Raw genomic sequence first — 15,484 nt, 5'->3', positions numbered from 1 at the left:
TTTACCGCCTCATTCTTTCCCCCAACTAGGTAAAGTCCCACTGTAGAAATTTTGAACAGAACACTTGAATTCTCCTTGGAAGAACTCAGAACTATTTTTCAGCTTTCCTACCTAGGCTCCAAGCACCAAGAGGTCAGGGGCCTTGTTTATAGTTAAATCCTCACAATTTAATAGGCCCTTCAATTTTTGTTGAATGAATGGTCTTTCGTTGGTTACACAATGATATATAAACAGTACTTTTAGTGAAGTGGGGGTGGGAACCAGTTTAGAGTAACAAAAGAATTTTAGCTATGGCTTCATTATTTATGAATCATGCTTGCCTCAGCAGAGAGACCTCAGTTCTCATCAATTATAAAGTGAAGGTAACATCTGTCACTTTACTCAGTTCACAGGACCATTACCAAGATCAAGTTAGAAAATATTTATAAATGCCTTGAAACTGAAAGGCATTATGTATTTTTATTTAAATGGTCTTACTTTCTCATAAAGGAAAGGACAATATTAACCCCGTTCCCCATAATGCCTTGTGTAATACTTGTTATATATAACAAGTTATAACAAACTATTATCCAACAGATATTTACTAAATTCAGAAAGATTAGTATTATTAAATTTAGGATATACCTAGTTATAATTTTTTAAACTTTTAAAATTTCAAAAAATTTAATAGCTTAAGGTTTAAACTTCTGCTATATCATGAAAAGAAAAAGTTAATATTTATGCTTACCTCTAGCTGCTTTTACATTAAATCTTAATCTTCTCAATGCTTCTTCTGTATCAAAACTGCATTTAACTAATTCATATAATGCCTAGAAAAATAAAAAGCTTCAATATGTAACCTGGACTACGAACAATTCAAGGTGACAATTTCTTAACTGAGTAAAGGCTTTTCTAGAATCCAATGTCTCCATCCTTTCTGGAGGACAAATAATTCGAGTGAGTGCAACACAAAAACCACTAAACAAACGTAATTCATTCCTGATAATTAACTGCCTCTAAATATGTAGAAAATACTGGATAAGCAAACCTCTGGGAGCGGCATGGTTTTCTAGGAGTTTAGAAATAAAAGGAAATCATCTTATAACAATCACAAGTCCTTTTTTTTTAAATGTTACTATTCAAAGATAATTTTAAACAATCAGAAAAGAAAAGCACTGGTGAAAAAGGTAGAGTATATAATGCTGTTATTAGGTTCATGGTAGGCACTGTTCTACTAGGTAAAGAATTACATTATCCCAGATGAGTATTCCCAGCTTAATGATATCCACAGATTCTCTGGGATATGCAAAGGAAGTTCAAAAAGCCTAATAAAAAAATACCTACAGGCAAAATATCAAAACTTCTACTGAGGCTTAAATACCAAAATTGAGTGTTGTCAATACTACATATATTATGCAAATTACAACCTCAGACTCCCTGCTGATGACATTACAGAGCTTCCTCTACTTACAAGGGGTCCCAAGAAACCCATCCTAAGTTGAAAATATGTTAAGCCGAAAATGCACTTTATATACCTCACCTACTGAACATCATTGCTTTGCCTAGCCTACCTTAAATGTGCTCAGAACACTTACTTAGCTTACAACTGGGCAAAATCATCCAACACAAAGCCTGTATTATAATAAAGTGTTGACTATCTCACGTAATTTACTGAATACTGTACTGAAAACAAAAAGAATGGTTGTATGGATTCAGAATGGTTGTATCAGTTGTTCACCCTTGTGACTGCATGACTGACTGGGAGGTATGGCTTTCTGCCACTGCTCAGCATCACAAGAGATATTCAACCCTAGCCCAGGCAAACATCAAAATTCAAAGCATGATTTCTGCTGAATGCATACTGCTTTCATACAATTATAGAGTCAAAAAATTTTAGGCTGATCCTTCGTTCAGTCAGAGACCACCTGTATAGAAACATTGGTGGATAGAAAAATACTGTGACAGCACTTAAACATATATGTGGTTAATGTATTTTGGGAAAAAATTGTTCTTATTCATGTACCTGTTCATTGTCTTTTATGTGAGATCCTTCAGGAATTGCTTCTACACCTTTCTCATCACCTGTTCTTCTAGACGCATCTTTAAGAAACACAATCACTTTGTCTTCTGGTAAGTATTCAGGGTCCCACAGGAGCTGATCATCATTTTCATATACTAAATTAGTAAAATATAATGTTAAAAATAACGCCAAAAATTGAGACAAGTTTTTGTTAATACATATTGAACAAATAACATACTTAGAGCCAACGTGTTGACAACTAAGAGGTAAGGCATGGTCCCACTACCTGCTTGACTTCATTCTGAGGCAATATTTATAAGTAATTTAAGCAATCTAAACAGACAGGTACCACTTGATGCCCCTTTTAGATCTGGTCTGACTTACCAAATTCCAAGCTCTTTTAGCTTGAACAGCACTGTGCTGTGCTGTGCTGAGTCATTCAGTCATGTCTGACTCTTTCCGACTCCACGGATTGTAGCCTACCAGGCTCCGCTGTCCATGGGGATTCTCCAGGCAAGAATACTGAAGTGGGTTGCCATGCCCTTCTACAGATCTTCCCAACCCAGGGACTGAACCCAGGTCTCCCACACTGTAAGCCACCAGGGAAGCAGCTGAATAGCACTGCTGCTGCTGCTAAGTCACTTCAGTCGTGTCCGACTCTGTGTGACCCCAGAGACGGCAGCCCACCAGGCTCCCCCGTCCCTGGGATTTTCCAGGCAAGAACACTGGAGTGGGTTGCCATTTCCTTCTCCAATGCATGAAAGTGAAAAGTCAAAGTGAAGTCGCTCAGTCGTGTCGGACTCCTAGCCACCCCATGGACTGCAGCGTACCAGGCTCCTCTGTCCAAAGAATTTTCCAGGCAAGAGTACTGGAGTGGGGTGCCATTGCACTACCAACACTTAACTAATAATATTTGTATGACCCTGGCAAGTTACTTCCCTTCTTTCTGCCTTATCTGTGAAATGGGGAAAACAACCCTATTAAACAAGGTTTTAGGGATTTAAAGCAATTTAAAGCAATTGTGACACATTAAATAATGTTAAACTATAATTATGATTTCTGAAGAGGGATGTCTAAAACAATGCTCACCAGATGTCAACAATGCTTATTTCCTGGTGGTGAGATTTGGGACAACTTTTTCTTACATCTTTGTACTTTTCCATGATGTTTGAAAACGTAAGTGTAAATCGTTTTCATAATTTAAAAAGTCATTTTTTTTAAAAAGCATTTAAGTTTCATCAGAATTTCCATTATAAAAAGACTTAAGGCCAAATTTCATCAAAATCTTTAAAGTGAGAGGACTGGAGAAGAAACTAAGACAAGAGCCTTGTGGAATTCTACATGACAGGAAGACAAAAACATAAACAAAATTAAGAAGGAACAGTCACAAGGCAGACAAAATATCAAAAGTATGGCAACAGAGCAGCAAAGGGAAAAAATGCTTCAGAAAATAGACTTTTAATTCTGTTAAGGATGAAGAATTTTTTAAATTAATTTTTATTGAAGGAACAGCTTTACATTTGCTCCTTGGAAGGAAAGTTATGACCAACCTAGACAGCATATTAAAAAGCAGAGACTTACTTTGCCAACAAAGATCCGTCTAGCCAAGGCTATGGTTTTTCTAGTGGTCATGTATGGATGTGAGAGTCAGACTATAAGGAAAGCTGAGTGCGGAAGAATTGATGCTTTTGAACTGTGGTGTTGAAGAAGACTCTTGAGAGTCCCTTGAACTGCAAGGAGATCGACCAGTCCATCCTAAAGATCGGTCCTGGGTGTTCATTGGAGGGACTGATGTTGAAGTTGAAACTCCAATACTTTGGCCACCTGATGTGGAGAGCTGACTCATTTGAAAAGACCCTGATGCTGGGAAAGACTGAGCACAGGAGGAGAAGGGGACGAGAGGATGAGATGGTTGGATGGCATCACCGACACAATGGACACGGGTTTGGGTGGACTCCAGGAGTTGGTGACGGACAGGGAGGCCTGGCGTGCTGCGGTTCATGGGGTCACAAAGAGTCGGACACAACTGAGCGACTGAACTGAACTGCTTTACAGAATTTGTTTTCCCTTAAACCTCAACATGAAATCAGCCATAGGTACACATATATCCCCTCCCTTTTGAAACTCTCTCCCATCCCACCCTTCTACGTTGATACAGAGCCCCTGGTTGAGTTTCCTGAGCCATATAGCAAATTCCCGTTGGCTATTTTACATATGGTAAAGTAAGTTTCCATGTTACTCTTTCCATACATCTCACCCTCCTCCCCTCTCCCCATGTCCATAAGTCTATTCTCTATGTCGGTTTCTCCATTGCTGCTCTGTAAATAAATTCTTCAGTACCATTTTTTCTACTTTCCGTAAATATGCACTGCTGCTGGTGCTGCTAAGTCGCTTCAGTAGTGTCTGACTCTGTGCGACCCCATAGATGGCAGCCCACTAAGCTCCCCCATCCCTGGGATTCTCCAGGCAAGAACACTGGAATGGGTTGCCATTTCCTTCTCCAATTCATGAAAGTGAAAAGTGAAAGTGAAGTCACTCAGTTGTGTCCGACCCTCAGTGACCCCATGCACTGCAGCCTTCCAGGCATTAAAAGATATTTATCTTTCTAACTCACTTCACTCTGTACAGTAAGTTCTAGGTTCATCCACCTTCAGAACTGACTCAAATGCATTTCTTTTTACGGCTGAGTAATATTTCATCCTGTATATGTACCACTACTACTTTATCCATTCATCTCTCGATGGACATGTTGGTTGTTTCCATTTTCTAGCTATTGTAAACAGTGCTACAATCAACAGTGGGATACACATGTCTTTTTCAATTTTGGTTTGTTCAGGGTATATGCCTAGGAGTGGGATTGCTAGGCCATATGGTGTTTTTATTTCTAGTTTTTAAAGGAATCTCCATACTGTCTTCCATAGTTGCTGTATCAATTTACATTCCCACCAACAGTGCAAGAGCATTCCCTTTTCTCCACGCCCTCTTCAACATTTATTGTTTGTGGACTTTTCAAAGATGGCCATTCTGACCAGTGTGAGGTGGTATCTCATTGTAGTTTTGATTTGCATTTCTCTAATGAGTGATATTTAGCATCTTTTCATGTGTTTGTTAGCCATCTGTATGTCTTCTTTGGAGAAATGTCTGTTTAGGTCTTTTCCCCACTTTTTGATTGGGTTGTCTGTTTTTCTGGCATTGAGCTGTATGAGCTGCTTGTTTATTTTGGAAATTAATCTTTTTTCGGTTGTTTCATTTGCTATTATTTTCTCGAATTCTGAGGGTTGTCTTTTCACCTTGCTTACTTTCTTTTGGTGTGCAAAGGCTTCTAAGTTTAATCAGGTCCAACTTGTTTACTTCTATTTATATTTCAGTTACTCTAGGAGGTGGGTCAGAGAGGATCTTGCTTTATGTCATCGAGTGTTCTGCCTTTTTTCTCTTAAGAGTTTTATAGTTTCTGGTCTTACATGTAGGTCTTTAATCCATTTTGAGTTTATCTACGTGTATGGAATACCAGACCACCTGACCTGTCTCTTGAGAAACCTATATGCAGGTCAGGAAGCAACAGATAGAACTGGACATGGAACAACAAATTGGTTCCAAACAGGAAACGGAGTACTTCAAGGCTGTATATTGTCACCCTGTGTATTTAACTTACATGCAGAGTATATCATGAGAAATGCTGGGCTGGAAGAAGCACAAGCTGGAATCAAGATTGCCGGGAGAAATATCAATAACCTCAGATATGCGGATGATACCACCCTTATGGCAGAAAGTGAAGAGGAACTAAAAAGCCTCTTGATGAAAGTGAAAGAGGAGAGTGAAAAAGTTGGTTTCAAGCTCAACATTCAGAAAACTAAGATCATGGCATCTAGTCCCATCACTCCATGGGATATAGATGGGGAAACAGTATCAGACTTTTTTTGGCTCCAAAATCACTGCAGATGGTGACTGCAGCCATGAAATTAAAAGACACTTACTCCTTGGAAGGAAAGTTATGACCAACCAAGACAGCATATTCAAAAGCAGAGACATTACTTTACCAACAAAGGTCTGTCTAGTCAAGGCTATGGTTTTTCCAGTGGTCATGTATGGACATGAGAGTTGGACTGTGAAGAAAGCTGAGTGCCGAAGAATTGATGCTTTTGAACTGTGGTGTTGGAGAAGACTCTTGAGAGTCCCTTGGACAGCAAGGAGATCCAACCAGTCCATTCTGAAGGAGATCAGTCTCGGGTGTTCTTTGGAAGGAATGATGCTAAAGCTGAAACTCCAGTACTTTGGCCACCTCATGCAAAGAGGTGACTCATTGGAAAAGACTCTGACGCTGGGAGGGATTGGGGGCAGGAGGAGAAGGGGACAACTGAGGATGAGATGGCTGGATGGCATCACCAACTCGACGGAGATGAGTGAACTCCGGGAGTTGGTGATGGACAGGGAGACCTGGTGTGCTGCGACTCATGGGGCAGCAAAGAGTCGGACACGACTGAGGGATTGAACTGATGAGTATAGTGTTAGGAAGTGTTGGCTGTCCAGTTTTCCAAGTACCATTTATTGAAGAGGTTGTCTTTGCTCCATTGTGTATTTTTACCTCCTCTGTCAAAAATAAGGTTCCTATAGGTGCATGGGTTTATTTCTGGGCTTTCTATCTTGTTCCATTGGTCTATTATTTCTGTTTTTGTGCCAGTGCCATAGTGTCTTGATGACTGTAGCTTTGTAGCATAATCTGAAGTCAGGACATTTGATTCCTCCAGCTCCATTCTTCTTTCTCAAGACTGCTTTTGCTATTCAGGGCCTTTTGTGTTTCCGTATGAATTGTGTAATTTGATAGGGATCACACTGAATCTATAGACTGGTTTGGTAGTATAGTCATTTTCAGAATATTGATTCCTCCTACCCAGGAACATGAAATATCTCTCCATCAGTTTATGTCATCTTTCTCTCATTAGTGTCCTATAATTTTCTGTGTATATCTGTCTCCTTAGGTCATTCCTAGATATTTAATTTTTTGTTGCAATGGTGAATGGGATTGATTCCTTAATTTCTCTGATTTTTCATTGTTAGTATATAGAAATGCAAGTGATATCTGTGTATTGATTTTGTATCCTGTAACTTTGCTAAATTCACTGATTAGCTCTAGTAATTTTCTGATACCATCTTTAGGGTTTTCTACATACAGTATCATGTCATCTGTGATCAGTGAGAGCTTTACTTCTTTTCTGATCTGGATTCCTTTTATTTCTTTTTCTTCTCTGATTGCTGTAGCTAGGACTTCCAGAAGTATGCTGAATAACAGTGGTGAAAATGGACACCCTTGTCTTGTTCTTGATCATAGGCTGAATGCTTTAATGTTTTTCACCATTGAGAATAATGTTTGCTGTAGGCTTATCATATATGGCCTTTACTATGTTCCTTCTATGCCTATTTTTTGAAGAGTTTTAATCATAAATGGGTGCTGAATTTTGTCAAAGGCTTTTTCTGCATCTGTTGAGATGATCATATGGTTTTTATCTTTCAATTTGTTAATATGGTGTATCACACTGATTCATTTGTGTATACTGAAGAATCCCTGCATTCCTGGAATAACCCAACTTGATCATGGTGTATGAGCTTTTTGATGTGTTGCTGAATTCTGTTTGCTAAAATTTTGTTGAGGATTTTTGCATCTATGTTCATCAGTGATACTGGCCTGAAGTTTTCTTTTTTAGTGTTGTCTTTTTCTGGTTTTGGTATCAGGGTGATAGGGACCTCATAGAATGAGTTTGGAAGTGTTCCTTACTCTATAATTTTTGAAAGAGTATTAGAAGGAGAGGGATTAGCTCGTCTCTAAATGTTTGATAGAATTCTCCTGTGAAGCCACCTGGTTCTGGGCTTTTGATTTTTTGGGAGATTTTTGATCACAGATTCAATTTCAGTGCTTGTAACTGGGTTGTTCATTAATTTATATTTCTTCCTGGTTTAGTCTTGGGAGATTGAACTTTTCTAAAAATCTGTCCGTTTCTTCCTGGTTATCTATTTTATTGCCATACAGTTGTTTGTAATAATCTCTTATAATCTTTGTATTTCTGTGTTGTCTGCTGAAACCTCTCCATTTTCATTTCTAATTTTGTTGATTTGATTCTCCTCTCTTTCTTTTCTTGATGAGTCTGGCTAAAGGCTTGTCAATTTTATCTTCTCAAAGAACCAGCTTTTAGTTTTATTAATCTTTACTAATTGTTTCTTTCATTTCTTTTTCATTTATTTCTGCACAGATCTTTATTATTTCTTTCCTTCTACTAATTTTGGTGGGGTTTTTTTGTTCTTTTTCCGGTTGTTTCAGGTGTAAAGTTAGGTTATCTATTCGAGTTTTTCTTGTTTCTTGAGGTAGGATTGTATTGTTATAAACTTCCCTCTAAGAACTGCTTTTGCTGCATCCCAGAGGTTTTGAGTTGTCGTGTTTTCATTGTCATTTGTTTCTAGAAATAATTTGATTTCACTTTTGATTTCTGTAGTAACCTATTGGTTATTTAGAAATGTGTTGCTTAACCTCCATGTGTTTGTGTTTCTTACAGGTTTTTTCTTGTAATTGCTATCTAGTCTCATAGTGCTGTGGTTGGAGAAGATGCTTGATATGATTTCAGCTTCCTTAAATTTACTGAGGTTTGATTTGTGACCCAAGATGTGGACTATCCTGGGGAATGTTCCATGTGCACTTGAGTGGGTTGCCATTTCCTTCTCCAGTCCATTGGTGTGAGTGGGCTGCTAAAAGTCTCCTATTATTATTGTGTTAACTGTCAACTTCTCCTTTTATGTCTGTGTTTGTCTTATATATTGAGGTGCTCCTATGTTGTGTGCATAGGTATTCACAATTGTTATGTCTTCCTCTTGTATTGATCCCTTAACTATTATATAGTGACCTTCCTTATCTCTTGTAATCTTCTGGAAAGTCTATTTTGTCTGATAGGATTGCTACTTCAGCTTTCTTTTGCTTCTCATTTGCATGGAATATATTTTTCCACCCTCTCACTTTCACTCTATGTGTCTTGAAGTCTGAAGTGGGTTTCTTGTAGACAGCATACTTATGGGTCTTGTTTTGTATCCATTCAGCCAGTCTGTCTTTGGGCTGGAGCATTTAATCCATTTACATTTAAATTAATTTTTGATATGTATGTTGTTATTGCCGTTTTCTTAACTGCTTGGGGTTGATTTTGTAGACCTTTTTTCTTCTCGTGTATGTCTTGACTATGTAAGTCCCTTTAACATTTGTTGTTAAAGCTTGTCTGGTGGTACTGAATTCTAACTTTTGGTGGTCTGAAAAACTTCTTAATTTCTCCATTAATTTTGAATAAGATCCTTGCTGGGTACAGTAATCTCGGTTGTAGATTTTCCCTTTTCAGTACGTTAAATATATCCTGCCATTCCCTTCTGGCCTGCAGTTTCTCACACCCTTTTTGTCTTCTTCTGGGACCCCTATAATTGGAATGTTGGTGCCTTTGATATTGTCCCAGAGATCTCTGAGACGATCCTTAGTTCTTTTCATTCTTTTTACTTTATTCTGCTCTTCAGAAGTTGTTTCCACCATTTTTTCTTCCAGCTCATTGATGATTTGTTCTGCTTCAGATATTCTGCTATTGATTCCTCCTAGAACATTATTGAGATTTATTAATTTCAGTAATTATGTTGTCTCTGTATGTTTATCCTTTAATTCTACTAGGTCTTTGTTAATTGATTCTTACATTTGCTTCATTTTGTTTTCAAGGTCTTTGATTATCTTTACTATGATTATCCTGAATTCTCAGGGAGTTTGCCTATTTCTTCATTTATTTTCACTTCCGTGTTTCTAGTTTGTTCCTTCATTTGTGCAGTATTTCTCTGCATTTTCTTTTCTTCAGATTTATTGTTTGAGGTCTCCTTTTCCAAGGTGACTTCAAGGTGAATTCTTTCTTTCTTCTGGTTTCTGCCCTCCTAAGGTTGGCCCAGTGGTTTGTATAAGCTTAACAGGGTGAGTACTGAGTTTTTGTTTGTTTTCCTCTGATGGGCAAGGCTGAGTGAGGTGGTAATCCAGTCTTCTGATGACTAGGTTTATATTTTTGTTTTGTTTGTTGTTTAGATGAGGCGTCCTGCACAGGTTGCTACTGGTGGTTGGGTGATGCCAGGTCTTGTATTCAAGTGGTTTCCCTTGTGTGAGTTCTCACTATGTGATATCCCTAGGGTTAGTTCTCCAGTAATCCAGGGTCTTGTAGTCAGTGCTCCCACTCCAAAGGCTCAGGACTTGATCTCTGGTCAGGAATGAAGATTTCACAAGTGGTTTGTCATGGCATTAACTGAGATTAAAACAAATATCCAAAAATGAGAAGCCAAAGATGAACCCCAGACAAGTGGCAGTTATGAAATCAGGCAAATAATAATTAAAATAATGGAACATACATATACATATACATCCATGAGCAAAGTCAAAACAGTCCAACAAAAATAAAGTACGGTAGACTGACCCAGTGAACAAAGAAAGTAAAAAATTATATTTACCAGTAAAGAACAAAACTAACTGAAGCACAAACTGGAAAACAAAACTAAAGCAGGTGCTAAGTGGGGAATAAAGCAATGAAAATAAAACTAACAAATATGTTGAGTGGAAAAGAGAGAAAGAAAAGAGAACAGATATGCAAGTTTACAAAGAGGTAGATAAAGAAGACTTATATACATTAAAGATTAACTGCAAGGGGAAAAGAACAGTAGGAAAAGCAAACAAAGGAATAAATGTAGAAAAACAGTATGTTTAAAAAATTAAAAATAAATAAGAGAAAAGAAAAAAAAAGGCAGGGGGCAGGAACTTCACAGAACTGCAGAAGCCCAATGTAGAGGCAGAGGTTTATAACAGCAATAAAAAATGTTTTTTTGGTGTGTGTGACTGAGGAAAAAACGTGACTGAAGGGGGGGGTGGGGTGGGGTGGGGAAAAAATCTCAGAAGAAAAAAAAATCCAAAAGAAGCTACAGAACAAGTCAAAACATAACAACAACTAATGTTTTTCTTGAATCACTGCTGTCAGAGTCCTTTTCCTCACTGGGAGTTACTGTCCACTCACCTCCTTAGGATGCCCTCTGACACTGCTGATCTCTGACCTGCTGTGGGGGCAGTTCAGACTCTTATCTAGTCCTACTCCTGTGTGTTCTTGCTTCCAATGTCCACAGCTAACAGGACTAGTGTGTTTTCTTTTGTGGCAGCTCTCAATGACCTTTTATATATTCCACAGACACAGTCTGTCCAATTGATTGTGTGGATTTAATGTGCAGGTTGTACAGCCAGTGGGAAGGTTTTGGGTCTTCTTCCTTAGTCACACTGCCCCTGGGTTTCAACTGTGGTTTTATTTCCACTGCTGGATGTGGGTCGTCCACTGAGGTTTGCTCCTGGGGCTTCCCTGGAGGACTTGGGTTTGCCCCCATGAGGGCCAGGTATGGAGGTGGTGCAGCTGCTTGGGTGACAAGGGTTCTGGCAGCACCAGGTACTGAGGGGAGATGGCAGCTAGGGCAGCAGGAAATATAGTGCTCTAGAAGGATATGGCAACCAGTACTGGCCAATACACCCCAGTATTCTTGCCTGGAGAACCCCCCTCCCTCACAGAGAAGCCTGGTAGGCCACAGTTTACAGGGTCGCAAAGACTCAGACACTATCGAAGTGACCCTGCACGTAGAGACTCAAGACTTTTTTGCCTGTGGCAGCTCTGCCCCAGTGAGAGTTGAGCTTGAAGGTGACACAGCTGCTTAGCTTGCTGGAACCCTGGTGGCGCCAAGTTGTGCAGGGACACGGACTGCTTCTGCCACAAGCATTATGGCTTTATCAGTCTTTTTTCGAGCCTCTTGCAGCTGGCGATCAGAAGGCCTTTTTAGCCAGTCTTTCTCTGTGGCTCTGCCCATTCAGGCACTTAGAGGGCTCTCTTGCCTGGGGTCCTTCTCTACTGTTCAGAGTGCCAGGCATATAGAGGGGCCCCCTGGCTGGGGTCTTGCTCTACAGTTCAGTGCATCAGGCATTTGATGGGTCAGCCTCTCTACTGTTCAGCTGCCAATGCTGGTAGTGTGGGGAGAGAGACATTATAGTGATGGCTCCACCCCCTACACGTGACTCAACAGTATTGCCTTGCTTCCATGGCTGCCCAGCTTTCCTCCACAGGCATTTCCCACTACAATCTCCTCCCTCACATCCCCTAGATCTGTCTCTCCACAGTCAGCAGCAGACCTTGTCCTGGGATTGCTCCACAATCCCTAAACTCCAGCTCTCAGCTGCTGCATCTTCCAGGAGACCTGTGTCCCTGTCTGGGATATGTATGGCTACAGCAAGGACTGTCTGACTCTCATTCCATTTAGGCTGCCACAGATCAGCTGTTTCACTCACAAACCTCTTTTGAAAAAAAGTCCCATTATGAGGGAGGAAGACAGAGTAAGTAGCTAGAGAAGAAGCATAGCTGAAGAACTTTTTGGTTTTGTTTGTTGGTGTTTAAAGATAGGAGACGTGAGTGCATGCTAAGTCACTTCAATAGTGTCTCTTTGTGGACTGTAGCCTGCCAGGCTCCTCTGTCCATGGATTCTCCCAGGAAGAATACTGGAGTGGGTTGCCATGCTCTCCTTCAGGGGATCTTCCCAACCCAGGGATCAAGACCCTGTCTTTCTGCAGCTCCTGCACTGCAGGTGGATTCTTAACCACTGAATCACTGGGGAAGCCCAAGATAGGAGACATAACCACTTAGATGCCAAAAGAAAGGAGCCAGCTAGAGAAAAGACTTTGAATTTAAGTCAAAGGATAGCTGACAGTGTCAAACTTCCTTGTTTGACACATACCAGGTACTGTGTTAAGTGTTTTCTTATAAATTACCTTATCCCTACCCACTCCCCTGTCACTACACACAAACACTTCAAAATATTACACCCTTGTTTCCCAAAAGAGTATAAATCAAAAGACAATCTCTAGAAAATTTTCCTTAGTAAACTGCATTTTTCTAACCCACTGATATAATCCTACTGAAACTCTGCAAACTGTAAATACAATAAACTCCCATGATAAAGGGAATTTGGATATACTGCTATTGATTTCTGGGCTCTACTCAGCCTGTTTCCATACTACAGTCCATATAGTCTTGGTTCGAGAGTGGGAGAAGGACAGCGCCTTACAATGAAACCCTGATTCAGGAAGAAGACATTGGAGGGTGGGTCCCTGAGTCCCCAGTGTTCTTCCAGATACTCCCATGAAACAAGCACACACTACCTGAGAAATACTTCTGGAGTCAATCTGGAAGTCCCAAGTCACAGGTTGCAAACACATCCTTGTTTAAACTGAGTACACAAACATGGCTCAGATGGTAAAGAAACTGCCTGTAATACAGAAGACCTAAGTTCGATCCCAAGATCCCCTGAAGAAAGTAATGGCTACCCATTTCAGTATTTTTGCCTGGAGAATTCCATGGACGAGAAGCCTGGCAGGCTAGTCCATGAGATCACAACGAGTCGGGCATGACTGCAACTGAACGTGCATGAACGTCAGTCAGACAGGATAACCCTGAGAATATGATACGTAATGCTACAGAATTACTATATATTAAAAACGACCATGATTCCTGGTCCAGGAAGATTTCACGTGCCACAGAGCAACTAAGTCTGTATGCCACAACTACCGAGCCTGTGTTCTAGAGCCCAGGAACCATAACTACTGAAGCCCGTGTGCCCTAGAGTCCCCGTGCTCCACAAGAGAAGCCACCACAATGAGAAGGCCATGCACCCCCATGAAGAGTAGCCCCCACCTGCCCCAGTACAGAAAAGCCCATGGAGCTACAAAGACCCAGCACAGCCAAAAATAAAAATCAAAATTGTTAAAAAAAATGTTTTTTTTTTTTTTTTTTTTTAAACAACACAGTTGAGAATAGCTAGAATTCTTAGAGAATAAACCACACTGCCTTAATTGGTTCCAGAAGTAGATGGATTATTTGGCAGTTAAGTTTATATTCTAAATAAAATATGATTTTTGACTATGTTCTAAATAGAACAGGAAACACAACTGGTATTTATTAAATGTCTACTGAAGAATGACTAAATGCCAACAGAAATGTGACTTCTATGATAAAACACAAGAAAATATGGAGGAACGATCTCTATAAATGACATTAACCTCTATAAATATAACAGCAATAGAAAGAAAAAATTCCCCATGATAAATAATTAGTATAACTTCATGAACACACTGGATTTTGAAAGATTCCAATCACTGAAATGTAACAGAATCTTCTGAAACTACTTCATTCTAACGAATTACCAAATTTAAATATTAGAACTTTTAAAAAGCAATCATAAGTATATCTACCTTATATTACTGAAAAATAATTTACAAGTGGTTATAAATAAGTGAAAGAGTTCAGAAGACAAGAGCTCATATAATGTATTAACACAGGTTAATTGAGAAAGTGATTTTTAAGGCATTTTAAAGTGTGTCAGATAGTCAAAAATGAATTCAAAATAATTTAACAAAGTTCATTATGTGTGTGTTGGGGGTGAGAAGGGAAAAGACTAACGTAGAAAACTGCGAAACTACTACCACAAAATCATAAACTTTGACAATATGGGAAATTCCTAGTGACTACAAATAAATGTGAATAAATAATTTATTAACCTCTGGTTTCTGTGTCATCACATTTTAATGCTCAAGTAAAAATTCTACCTAATCAATATATTATGAGGATGAAATGCTAAAACATAGTTAGTAAGATGTAATAATGTGGTTTACCACAGGAATTTCCACATCTTAAAAAGGTCACATTGTGATTAACGACATGAATTTTAAGTTGTCTAGCTGAGCTTTTCCTACGTGTAGATTAACTGAACTGCCTGTTTCAACAGTATTATTATCAACTAAGCGTAATATATGTGTTCATTTTTCAGTAAGTAACTTAAGAATCAATAATTTGTCTAATGTTCATTAGAAACAACAATTCACACAGTCCTCTGCTAGCGCTGAGCAAGTTTACTCTAAAACTTACATCATGCAACCATGAAAATTTGGAAATACCTTATTTCTTTGCCTTTTTTCCCTAAGTAGTCCATCTAATTCTCAACTAATCTAGTAAAGGGTTCTCAGTTTTAGCATTACTGACACCTTTGGCCAGAGAACTCTTAATCTGGGGAAAGGGGTCCTGTGCATTTTAAGATGTTTACCAAGCACCTGAACTATTTAGAATTATCTCAAAGATACAGCATTTACTCAGTTTTTAGTACATGGGAGAAACAATCATGGTTTTCATATGCCCAGCGAACTTTTTTGCGAATCAAACCCTTTTCATATAGTCTGAGCAGGGTTGACACTGCACCCTGGAGCCCAAAGAAGAGATAAATAAGCCAGAGTATTCACTCAACTCTTGGGTCACACTAATTACTTCTGGTTGGGTAAGATTCAAGCTGAGTCAATAGAAGCTCTCTCTAGGACTTTTGCTGGAGCAAAGCGGGATGGGGAAGTTCTCATTTTTCCTGGTTCCTGACTAG

General features: G+C 39.2%; 1 protein-coding gene across 33 annotated transcripts in view; it reads right to left on the bottom strand.

The window, feature by feature from the left end:
- MIER1 (MIER1 transcriptional regulator) overlaps window positions 1–15,484 on the bottom strand; it is a 66,319-nt gene that overhangs the window by 12,625 nt on the left and 38,210 nt on the right. For all 33 annotated transcript variants that reach the window (XM_042249405.1, XM_060410760.1, XM_015092042.3 and 30 more), the window contains 2 exons: window positions 2,003–2,154; window positions 728–809 (listed from right to left, as the gene is read on the bottom strand). In XM_042249405.1, the coding sequence (XP_042105339.1) occupies window positions 728–809; window positions 2,003–2,154 (234 nt within the window). The remainder of the gene's footprint in view (window positions 1–727; window positions 810–2,002; window positions 2,155–15,484) is intronic.

The sequence above is a fragment of the Ovis aries genome, chromosome 1 (assembly GCF_016772045.2).
Source record: "Ovis aries strain OAR_USU_Benz2616 breed Rambouillet chromosome 1, ARS-UI_Ramb_v3.0, whole genome shotgun sequence".
In the NCBI taxonomy this organism is placed as follows: Eukaryota; Metazoa; Chordata; class Mammalia; order Artiodactyla; family Bovidae; genus Ovis; species Ovis aries.
The sequence above is the reverse complement of the archived record's forward strand: the minus strand, read 5'-3'. Positions and strand labels throughout refer to the sequence as shown.